General features: G+C 40.7%; 1 protein-coding gene across 1 annotated transcript; it reads left to right on the forward strand.

The window, feature by feature from the left end:
- The first annotated feature begins 33 nt into the window (after window positions 1-33).
- On the forward strand, window positions 34-11911 carry dcaf13 (ddb1 and cul4 associated factor 13). Its single transcript, XM_004541616.2, has 11 exons — window positions 34-263; window positions 580-779; window positions 858-965; window positions 1052-1141; window positions 1232-1387; window positions 1544-1621; window positions 1732-1814; window positions 1924-2088; window positions 4654-4789; window positions 10392-10555; window positions 11058-11911. Exons 1-11 carry the CDS (start codon window positions 194-196, stop codon window positions 11143-11145), a joined length of 1338 nt encoding a protein of 445 aa, XP_004541673.1. The 5' UTR covers window positions 34-193; the 3' UTR covers window positions 11146-11911.
- Window positions 11912-12257: the final 346 nt, after the last annotated feature.

Here is a 12257-nt window from a genome sequence, read left to right on the forward strand (position 1 = left end):
TCTAAATGTTGTAACTTTAGTACTCGTTTCTTTACTTGTGAGTGATGCAACAGGAGGACCGGGCATCCCACAATGCAACGCGAGATCGCCGACTCTGTTCACTATCAACACATGGCTGGTGTGTTCACTACTTGCTAATATTTTTGTTGCTATAATTTTCCCTTTCTGTAAGCGTGTGCCCCTCCGCTACCAAATGAAAGTTAAAGTCATCGCAAGGAATCCGGATGATTATGTCCGGGAGACCAAACTGGATATTCAGCGCGGTAAGTGAAACTCTTCGGCTAAATAGCTAACAGCATACATACGAAAGAGCTACAGTGTTAGCATCTGATTAAAGCTATTGACACAACAGTCATGCTTTTAATCTAATTTTGCAAAGCTGTCTTTGCATTTAGCACGTTCGGAATTACAAATTTTGCTTCACACATTTCTAAACTCCTTATTATGGAGCCTAAACAGTCTGTGTTACTTGACTTGGTTAGCAGCAACATACCTGCACGCTTGGATTTTTTTTTTTTTAATTAATGGAAATGCTCTTTTCTTTGAGCACATAAAGAAGTGACTGCTGTGTATTTTTAGTCCCCAGAAACTATGACCCGTCCCTTCATCCGTTTGAGGTGAGCAGGGAGTACACTCGAGCTCTGAACGCCACCAAGCTGGAGCGTGTGTTTGCCAAGCCTTTCGTGGCCTCGCTGGATGGTCACAGAGATGGGGTGAACTGTATGGCCAAGCACGCAAAGAGCCTCTCCACCCTGCTGTCAGGCTCCTGTGATGGGGAGGTATGTAGAGATGCATTTCCTTTTATCTCAGCCATTCTTGCAAACTGACAGGACTCTCCTTTTGGATTTGATCTTCAGGTGAAGGTGTGGAATCTGTCCAAACACGAGTGCGTTCGGACGCTTCAGGCACATGAAGGTTTTGTGCGGGGAATGGTTGTGCGTTACTGTGGGACCTCTTTCTTTACGGTAACTGATCATCTTTTTGAAGACTTTTCCGAATTGTTTGACTTCATATTAGCTGACATCTAACATGATTTCTTTTTCTGCAACAGGTCGGTGACGACAAAACAATCAAACAATGGAAGATGGAATCACCAGGCTACGGAGAAGAAGAGGAGCCAATTAACACCATCCTGGGCAAAGTATGCTGTAATAATTTTGCTGTTTCATCGCATAGAATTGCATATTCATGTATCAGTGAAGTATGAATGAAAAAAAAATGTCCCTTGTAGACTGTGTACACAGGTCTGGATCATCATCAGAACGATCCTGTATTTGCAACGTGCGGCCAGCAGGTGGACATCTGGGATGAGCAGAGGAGCAGCCCGATCCGCTCTTTCACCTGGGGTGTAGACAGCTTCAGCTCTGTGCACTTTAACCCTGTGGAGGTAAGATACCACGTGCTACATCTCACATACATGGGCCCCGCCCTCCAGTCATGTGACGAAAAAGGTTGCTTGGACGTATAAGCTCACAGGTGTTTATTGCGACTTAAAGCCAACACATGTGCTGATAAATAAAGTCAAGGGTTATCCTCTCCACAGACTGAACTTCTTGCAAGCTGTGCCTCTGACAGGAGTATAGTGCTCTACGACATGAGGGAATCTACACCACTTAAAAAGGTAAATCTTCCCTTACAGTTTGTGCAGGAATGCATCTGTTTATCTCCCTGTTAATTTACATGGATGCGGCATGATAATCAGCTACTTTTTGCTCTTACTTTCTTCTTAAGGTCATCATGACAATGAGGAGCAACACGCTAAGCTGGAACCCCATGGAAGCCTATTACTTCACATGTGCAAATGAGGACTACAAGTGAGTCTAGGAAAGAAACTCTGATTTAATCATATTTTAGCTGGTCCTTTTCTTTTTTTTTTTCCCCAGCTCATAGAAACAGTTTTTTTGTTTTTTTCCTTTTCACCAGCCTCTACACATATGACATGAGGTACCTGGCCAAGCCCATCACGGTACACATGGACCATGTGTCTGCTGTGCTAGATGTTGACTATGCTCCCACGGGGAAGGAGTTTGTGTCTGCTAGCTTTGACAAGACCATCCGAATCTTCGCCAAGGACGGTGGACACAGCAGGTCAGTAATGCTGATCAAACTTTATGGTGCCAGCAAAGTGTTAGGAAAAATTGTACTGTTGCTGACTATGCTGTATAATTTGTGGTGCAATTAAATTATAGCATAAATCCTTTGGTTTGGTTCATAGCTTTGTTTTTGACCCCCTTTGAGTGGGAATAACTTAAAAAAATATGTAATTCTTCTGATGTTATTTCCTTTCATTCTTTACTTTCATGACTTTTAAACACTGCAGCTCTCACCAGACTGCCATGCCTGATTATAGACCAACTAAAAAATGGATGTAGCAACCGTGATGTTGCCTTCTGGTTTGTGAAGCTCTGTATTGATGAATGTTTTCACCTTCGCTCTCTTCGGTGTTTTAGGCCATTTTGTCAATCAAAATGTGTCAGCCAATGAGCATATTGGTTGGTGACCAAAATTTACAAAAGTCACTTAATGTTTTATGCAGTATTATCCAAAACGAGTGACTGAGCGCGTAAACTCAGTGTTTTCCAAGGTAAAGTCGGAGCGATGATTTTGCATAGACTTCTATGAACCTCAACACTGAGGTTTAGGAAGTAAAAATCCCATTCATATTCTCAATAGGGCTTTTGATTATGAGCCACAACATTGTAATAATCCAAAGCAGACGTAAAATGAGTATTGAAATGACGGTATGTGCTCCTGTTGCAACCACAAGTCTGTCTGATTAAAACTGAATGTCAGGTCAGGAACACTGCACTAGATCTATAACTGGGCTTTGCATTACTTTATATACACAACACAAACTGCAAAATATATTCAAAAATATTATTATTCATCACTGTTTTTAACCATATAAACACTACAAAAAGGAAAAGGATTAAATTTTATAAGAAAGGTGAAGGACATTTTAATGTTTGTTATTCACTTTTGTAGATAGTTAGTTTGGTTCCAGGGTCAAAACTCTGTATATAAGGATTTTCTGATAAAACTGGAGAAAAAGGATGGGGAATTTGGAGCATTTTAAAAAGTGGGTGGTCCCTTTTCCCTTCCATAAGACTGCCTGTGTTTAAGCAACCACTGCTAATGGACCCTGATGGCTTCACTTTTCAGAACCAGAAGCTGTATCCACCTTTTATATTGTCTATGGCTTTAATCGGGTACCTGTAGGAGGACTCGCCACATGGAAACCATGTTGAAGCATTTATGAACACTCTGTCAGGATTTTTTTTTTTTTTGAAGCCTCATTTAAATGAAGTTTAATTTAAACAATTATTAGCATTTCAGAATTCAGCATTGGTTTGACTTCCCAGTTCTCTCTCGCGTAATGTCTGTAGTGCTAACTACTGACCGTTTGCTATTTAGCAAAATAACATTAGCTTCTGGCTAATTAGCATGCAGTTATACATTTTATTAAAAAAGGTTTTCAGTGTCACTTCTTCCTTTACATTTAAACACATTGTTTGAACAGCAACAAAGAAATATTCGCTTTATTTAGCAAAAATCAAGAGAAGATGAGGATAACAGCTCAGATAAGCTGTGTATATTTACACAAAGCTAGCTAACATACCAGAAGCTACTAGCTGGTAGTGCTACAGTAATGAAGCAATTACTGGCTCTTCCTCTCTGCCATGATATAATTTATGAACATCATAATACAATACTCATATTGCACATTATACAATCTTCGTATCTCAATTTAAGTCTGTTTTAGAACTGTTACACAGCTAATGTTAATTGGCTCATATTTTAATCTTTAATGATCTATTAAGGCTTTAGCTGAAGAATGTCTTTGAAAAGGAACAGCAATAAATCAATGTGTTTTTGCTGATGGCTTGAATTGATTAAATATTGAGTATATTATTTATTATATCTGTTAAACATTAACTTAAATCAATTGCAAGTGTAATAATAACAGCTGTGAATTTTCTACTAGGATAATGTCAAAATGCTCCAAACACACCCTGCGAAAAAGGCCATGTGTTGAACACAGTAGCAGATTATGGCTGCTGGTTGATAATGAACCACAAAAAAACAAACCCGTTGTTTGGTTTCTATGTGACTTAATAGTACATGCTGTATTGTTTGTACTGTTGTCAAGCTCCAGAACAAATAGCCGTAGTAGTGTTACATTAGCTGCCAGCCGGACAGCATCACAGCATGGGCTGGTGAGGGCTTACGTGGCAATTAGTAAGTAGGCAGCAAGTAGAAATATAGTATTTTTGCATCACTTTCCCCCTTTTTTTGTGAGATCAAAGCAGATAGAGCACAAGTGTTACTAATTACTCTACTTATAGGCTCAATTCTGTTATGTAATCAGAAAGCAGATATTAAACATTATCATGATACCTGTTTATTACCTGGTGCTGTTTAAAAACAAACAAATAAACACAAAAAACCTCTAGCTCCACAACAACAAACCTGAGCTGTGTAACCACATTTCTGTAAGCCCTCTTCTGTCATAATACAAGAGTTGTTTTGGTGAGGGCTGGCTTATAAAATGCACTTCATCAGTGGTTTGAAGAGTGTCTCTAGGTGTACAGTGTACAGTAATTACTGGCTTCCTGTTGTTTCCCTTGCAATCTTTTAAAAATTAAAATTTAGGGAGGTGTACCACACCAAACGCATGCAACACGTCATCTGTATAAAGTGGTCTGCAGACAACAAGTACATCCTGAGCGGCTCAGACGAGATGAATATCCGACTGTGGAAAGCCAACGCAGCCGAGAAACTAGGAGTGGTGAGTCTGCCCTCGTCTTCTCTCCATTATTCCTACTGATTTCATATCAAAGGCAACTTGCTGCTTCTTGGCAACTTTTCAGGTAATTCCTCATCACGATGTCTACCTGCCAGTCGGCAGCTGTATTTTCCTCAGCTGTCAAACACACTATATCTTTCTCCTTCACTTTATTACTTGTTTTATGAGTTAGCTGGATTCTTCGACACCGCTGTGGCTCTGCGCCCACCTTCAGCAGTGTAAGAGTGGGTGACTGTGCCAGGAGCTACGGCACTACTGTTGCCAAGTGCCCTGATGGATGCTGACTTAGGGTAGAGTCACTCTCTCAATAAGTACAATGTACCGGTTGGCACAGGGGCACCTGGGGGGGGGGGCAAAAAAACTCAGTGCTTGTGCAGTTATTTAACAAATCATCGACAAAGCATTCTCCCAAATTTCCACTCCAGCTGTCTTTGTTAGAGAGCGTTAATGCAATAATTTTTTTTATGTAGGTTTTAATGGCAGAAATCAGCATTTATATTGTGCTATTGTCAATCCTGGTCGTGGCTGACTCACGAAGATCAGCTGCCTCTCTCGTGCCATCTCCAGCAGCCATCTTTCATTACTAATCGGATTCACTCTCGCCTATTCTCTTAATGCAGGCTCCGAGTGGAAAACTGGCCTGCTTTTGGCACTTGTTCTACTGTAACTGTGTAAGGGGAGATTTATTTGCAAGCTTTGCACTTAAAGAGATCAGACAAGGGCTGCTCCTATCAGCAGTTTAAAATCGGCCAATCACTTAAAGCGGGGGGCCACTCTGAAAATAATGAAGCATTAACATTCAAGTTGTACTCAGATGGTCTTTAATTATCAGGAAATGCTGAAACGCCGACTCAAGGCTTTGTCTGTGTCACCATCAGTACAGCACGCTGCACTGACGGGGAGTTCTCTATCTGATGCTGCACATTACTCCAGTTCTAGCTTAACCCTTTGTATTTCAGACCAAGACCTAAAAGATGTTAAGAGTCAACGCAACTGAATTATTGATGCTCACATGCTTTGTTACTTTTTGAGTCAATAACATGAAAATATAGTGCTTGTGATTTAGTTTTTATGTTTTTTAAGGCGTTTACAGTCTGAAACAAGGCGTTGTAGCTTTGTTATGAGTTGGGTTTTGCTTTCAGTCTTTTGCATCTTGTTATAACCTTCTACTTAATCAGTTGATAGCAGATATTAGGAAACATGGAGAATTTGATAAAACATAAGTCAGACAAGAGGGAAAGCGGCAAAGCAGCAACAGCTGTTGGTGTGTACACTGTAGACTTTAAGCCACAGTGCAACTACCAAAAGAGAACAGGGCACAATACACGCTGACTGAAGTTACACATGGATAAGTCGGAAACATTAAAAATGGTTTGGGGTAACACCGACGGAACAAAAGCAAATACACACAGGTATCCACAGCCTGTCTGTGGAGTTTGGATTGAAGGTAACACAGACTGCTAAAAATGTATAAACTTTGCACAAAAAGTAAGAAAATTTGCATTTGGTCGATGACTTCTTTGTTGTAACTGTGCATCTTGGTAATAAAGCTTATACTGTTGGAAAGTTTCTCCTCTTAATAGTTACACGTTTGTAAGGAAAAAGGCATCAGTTGGTTGAGCTGGTTGGTGATGACGGTCAAGTCCCTGATTAGCAGCAACTGTGAGCAAGGACCCTGCTACAGCCGTCACTTGGTGTGTGTTCCAAGCATGCCACATGTGACTGATCTCGATCTGTGCCATAGAGCAACTTCAAGCTGATGTTCTACAAAACCAAGTTTCAGAATTACTAGAGTGAGCCCTAATACCATTTCCAAGTTGAAGGCCAAGTTCCATATAACCGGGCATGTCAGGGAGACAGGCTGTGAAGTAGGTGTCCCAAGAAGACGACAAAACGTTATATTCAGTGACTAGTCTGGATCTGTGTGTGACGGTTGACTCATAGAGTCAAAGTGTAGAGCTGTTTCGTAGTGGAATATTTCTCACATTGCTAGTTTTTTTCTTTTTTACTTTTACCTCACAATGAAAGCACGGACATAATGAAACTCTCAATTTGGTTATAAGCCTCTTTGGCAGTCTGGATGTGCATTCTCTCTAGACACCAGTAGGAGGCCAGCTTAGGTGGTTGCAAAAGGAAATCCAGTTGTATAGAAGTCTGTGGGGAAAGTGATCCCGCTTAAGTTATGAGAAGCAGCGGTCTCACTAAACACTTTCCAAATGAATCAGCTGACAGTTTTAGGACTTGCTACAAAACGTGGCTCATTTTGTAAATTATAGTCTAGTGTAAGGTTAAAAACAAATTAAAAAAAGAAAAGATTAAGTGGGGTGTGAATTCATTTTTAATGGTTAGGGCAGTGGTTCCCAAACTTTTTTTTGCTGGGCCCCCCTTGTTTTACAAGAAAAATGTTGCGCCCCCCCCCCCCCCCCCCCCCCCCCCCCCTCTCGCACGTGCACGCACGCACGCACACGCACAAACACATCCTCCAACCACTCACACCCATATTTTGCTCCATTGCGGTTTATTTCACACCTCAAACATTTAGTAAACAATTAAGCAAATACAAGTAATCTGCAATAAATTACAGGTAGTAATAAAATACTAACTCTTTTACGCTACGTCCACACCTACACGGGTATTTTTGAAAACGCAGCTGTTTCGTCCACACGTAAACGACGTTACGAATCACCGAAAACTGAGATTTTTTTCAAACTCCTTTTTTGCGTTTACGTGTGGACGAGGAATACAGAGTTGGTCACGCAACGTCAAAGGTATGTGCCTTTTTCACGTCACGCTGTGCGCCACGTTATTGTTTACATGAGATGAATTGCAGAATGGCAGGTAGAGACAAAATACTGTTAATCTGACTATCTTCAGGTTTTACACGCTTACATTTACACACGCAGTTACTGTCCCTCCATTTACAAAGGCAGAGGCGTCACGATGTGATTATTTTACGTGCAGTTTTTTTGGGTTTTTTCATTGCTATCAATACATTTTTTAAGCAATGCCTCTCTGTGCAAAACGGGTTTAAAAACATAAACAACTGTGGGATATTGTTTGTCCGTGATTTGAACAGCCCAGCGCTTCTCTCGATGCAGGGAAAACCAATTCTGCAGGGGAGACCTACCTTGGCACTTGTGCAGGTGAAGCCAAAGGGAAGATATGCTTCACCATATTTTCTAGTCTTTGGCTTAGAATGAAGTTGGTTTGGAAACATATTCAGCTATGCTTCATCTCCTGCTTTGCGTTTCTGTGGGCGCCCCGTGCTAGCAGTGTCCAAGCGTTTTTTTCTCTCCTCCTTTTCATTCCGCACCCCCCTTGCAATGGCTTTGCCCCCCCAGGGGGCGGGCCCCACACTTTGGGAAGGTCTGGGTTAGGGTAAGGGGCTAGGGAAACCATTATTTCAATAAAGGTCCTCACTAAGATAGCTGAATGGGCGTGTGTGTGAGTTTAGTTTTAATAGCAGTGGAAGGTTTATTGTGGTGGCGGTTTCTGCAGAGGGTTGGGTGTGTATAGCTTAAGTTTTCAGAGCCTCAGCAGGATTACAGTTAATACTGACACCATGTAGTGCAGGCCCCTCGACTTTGGGTTGACAGGATGACTAAATGACTAAATAGATTCATCTGTTTTGCCAACAGTCACTGTCACACTGTCCCTGTGCAGGTTTTCTCTGGGAGCAGCTGTCCCTATGTTACACTCGCTCATCTCAAGCGTCATACCCCCCACTTCCCCAACTGTAGCGTGTCATGCTTTGTTTTCACACCACACTGTAACCGGTTAGAAACTTTGGTTTGGCTCATAAGAGCCTTGCTACCGGTATGTATGATCCCTCCAAACCAAAACCTATGAAATGAATAATTGTGTACTGTCTCATATTTTGAATTTCCTGTTGATTATACAATCAGTGTTTAGTATTTGTATCCAGGGGAATTAGTCTAGTACAACAGGATCAGCATCTGACAGCTCTTCTCTAGCAAATTGAATCTGAGACAAATCATTGCTTTTAATTAGAATAAAAGCCTTTTAAGGGAGCAGCTCCAGCCAGTACATGCTCAGCTAGCCAGTGGTTTTTATGAGCCACCGGCTTTTTTTTTTTTTTTTTTTTTTTTTTTTTTTTAACTTTTTAACAGACATTGATTCAGTTTTGAGTGAACATGTTGTCAAAAAGAAGTTACTGCTTAGTGTATTGTCCAACATTTTATAACATTAGACAACATACCGTAACTGCAGCTCTAAACAAGCACTGTTAGAATAGCAATTTAACAAGTCCACTGAGCACGTTCCTGTTTGTGGCTGAAAGAAGTCACCACCAGTATTCACTGAAAAAAACCTGGATTTAATTGCACATCATGACTGTCTCAGAGGAGATATTTATGTAATTATATTTACTTTCTTTCTCAGAGTTAGATGAGAACAAGGGTTTGTGTGCGTGTGCGTGCGTGTGTGTGTTACTTATCCTGATTGCCGACGTTGGGGTAAGTGGATCCAGATAATAGAAATATACCCTGGATTAGGGCTGTGCGATATGACCAAAATCTCATATCCCGATATAAAACATCTATCGTCCCAATGACGATATAAATCACAAAAATTTAACATTTTCTGTAAATTCTGTGAATCTCGGGCAGCTGAAGTGTTTCAAGCTGGGCGTCGTGTACCTGGAGTCAAGTGTTTTAACCGATGCATTAAACCATACATTTTTAGACATAAGTTGTAACGGCCGCCATTTCTTTGAGTATTTATTACACGGCGTGCTGCGGACAAGCGCCTGTTCTAACGTTTAAGGTTTATTTTTTTAGCACCTGGCGGCTCTTTTTTGCTTCTCATCTGTAAATACTCTGCATACCTTTTCACGTGATTCAGTTTATTTTGAGAAGTCTCAACAGGATCATGAGCTTTATTGTGAAAGGTTTATGTGGAAAATAAACAAGTGGACACGCGATGGTTTTACCGTCGTTGCTGCTAGCGACAACGCATAGAAACAGGCGCTTGTCTGTCCATAGTGTGGTTATATTAAATATAAGAGAAAGAGAGAACTTTAAGAAATTAATATAGCCACTACAGTGACCATTAAAACAATGAAAAAATATTGCCGTGAACAGTTTATTTTGCGACACCACGAAACAAACGATAGCGTAAAATGAAACGATGGATGTTTTTATATCGTTATCCGATATATATCGTTATATCAAACAGCCCTACCCTGGATATGCTGGGCTTGCTTCATAGTACAGGGCCCAGTTCTGCAATAACTTGAACGCCATGTTTTAAATCAAACGGAAATAGGAAGTCTTTTGACTGGTCTGAGGATGGATTGTTTTATAGCTCCATGACAACGAAGCAGACCTGAGCTGCTGGTGGTCACGCAGTGTGAAAGCTGCAGAAGGGCAACCAAATTTAACTTGCGGAATTTGGCTTCCAGGGTCAACAATGACCCCAGTATACATTTTCTCCTAATTGTCGTCTTCTCTCTTTGCCTTCTTTGATGTCTTCTTTGATCTCTCACTCATCTCCTCTCTTAATTTTTCCATCGTTTTTAAAATTTGTTTTATGTAATAACTTCTTCCTCTCTGGTGTGATATAGCTGGCCCCCAGGGAGAGAGAGGCTGCCAACTACAGTCAGAAACTAAAAGAGAAGTTCCAGCACCACCCACAAATCAGGCGCATCGCTCGCCACCGACATCTACCAAAGACCATCTACCACCAGACCAAGGAGCTGAGGGTTATGAAGGAGGCTCGTCGTAGAAAGTACGCGTTCATTTTCTACATAACACAGAAACTGATTTTGTTATAGGAGCCACATTAAAGTCACTCTTTATCCATGATGTCAGGAAATGTCTGACCTAAAGCAGTCACACCAGCCTGATGGAAAATACCACAGATGGGACTGCCCTCTATGACATGGTCTCAGTTGGCATTAAATACTCATTTATATGCTGGATTGATTGTCCTAGTTTGCACTGCCGTCCAGTGATTCATAGCTTCTTTTTTTCCCCCCTTAATTACCAGGAGTATTATGATACGTCAGACATGTGTTTGAACTGTGAATGATTAACTATCTGTCCTTTATGCATTATTTTCAGAGTGCATCAGTGTTGTCTGTGACGTAGGTGTTAGGTCAACAGTCTCATATTCAGTCACCATCCTCACTGTTTGCTGTTCTCTCCCTTCCCCGTCCCTCCATCCTTCCTTGAATATTCTCACCAGAAAGCTTCATTTCACATTCATGATTCCTTGTGTTATTTTTCAGGGAGAGGAATGTTCGCAAACACAGCAAACCAGGAAGCGTTCCCGTGGTGTCTGAGAAGGAGAAGCATGTCGTCACTGTGGTGAAGTAGGCCAAAGCTGAAGGAGAGAAGAACTAGAGACTGAGATTTCATCTATATGGATATTTTTTCAGATTTCTGAAGAAGATTGAACTTGACTGTTGTGGAAAGGAAAAGGACACAGACTATAAAATGCATTCAGACCAAGTATACTCGGTTAGGTTTGGTTCTGTTTCACACTTTGCTTTGTGCAAGTTTGCGTTTCTCAACCCAGGAGCCACCTTGACAATTATAAAAAGTTAAGATGCATCATGCTTGGAACCACTGATGTTCAGCGTGATGCATGATAAATGGATGCGTCATTTTCTGTGAATAAAATGTAACAAAATGTGTTAATTTCATTTTCAGACTACCAGAGATGGCTTTCATCACAAAGTCACAAAACAAAGATATTTACTCTGAATTCTGTCCATTTCTGACCAATGTAGCCCACATAATATAGGTAACTACCTACCTTTGGATGTTGTCTTCAAAATGAAATTGATGGATTTCCATAAGTCTCAAAAAATTGCAACTGTAAATTGATCCCGTGAATATTTCTTTTAAAGCCTAAATCATAAATAAGTGGTAGATTTCTTTCCATTTAAGGCTTTTAACTGGGCAGATTAAATCCTCGGGTTTAATACAAAATTCTTACAACCAAAAAAGTGCAAGGAAGTATTTTTTTCATGTTTGGAATTCCACAAATCAGCTTCTGAGCTGTTCAATGTAATATGCAAATGGATCCACACAGGTTTTTTTTGATGTGTATTTATAATAATAAACGTCATTATTTGTACTTTGGAAGAATCTATGAGCTCAGTCATTCACAAATCCAACTCAAGAAGTTCACTCTTATTTTGGCTTATTATGGCAGATCAAGCCGCTTGTGGTAATTGACTTTAGAGCCCTTATTAGGTAGAGCCTCTGTCCTCTTAATGTTGTCCTTCAAATCCTACAAACAAGTGGTAGAGGGAGACTGTCTTTGGAACAGTGATAGAGGTCAGGAAGAGGAATGTATAGTTGTGGGGTCAGACCTGAGAAATGTCCAATAGGATAAAAGTCACCCAGATAAGAAAGGCCTTGCAGGGAGTGGTGGTACAGACACTCCTAGATAGAGGTGTGTGGAACTGCTTTGATCGTAT

This window comes from Maylandia zebra, linkage group LG11 (assembly GCF_041146795.1).
Source record: "Maylandia zebra isolate NMK-2024a linkage group LG11, Mzebra_GT3a, whole genome shotgun sequence".
NCBI classification, from domain to species: Eukaryota; Metazoa; Chordata; class Actinopteri; order Cichliformes; family Cichlidae; genus Maylandia; species Maylandia zebra.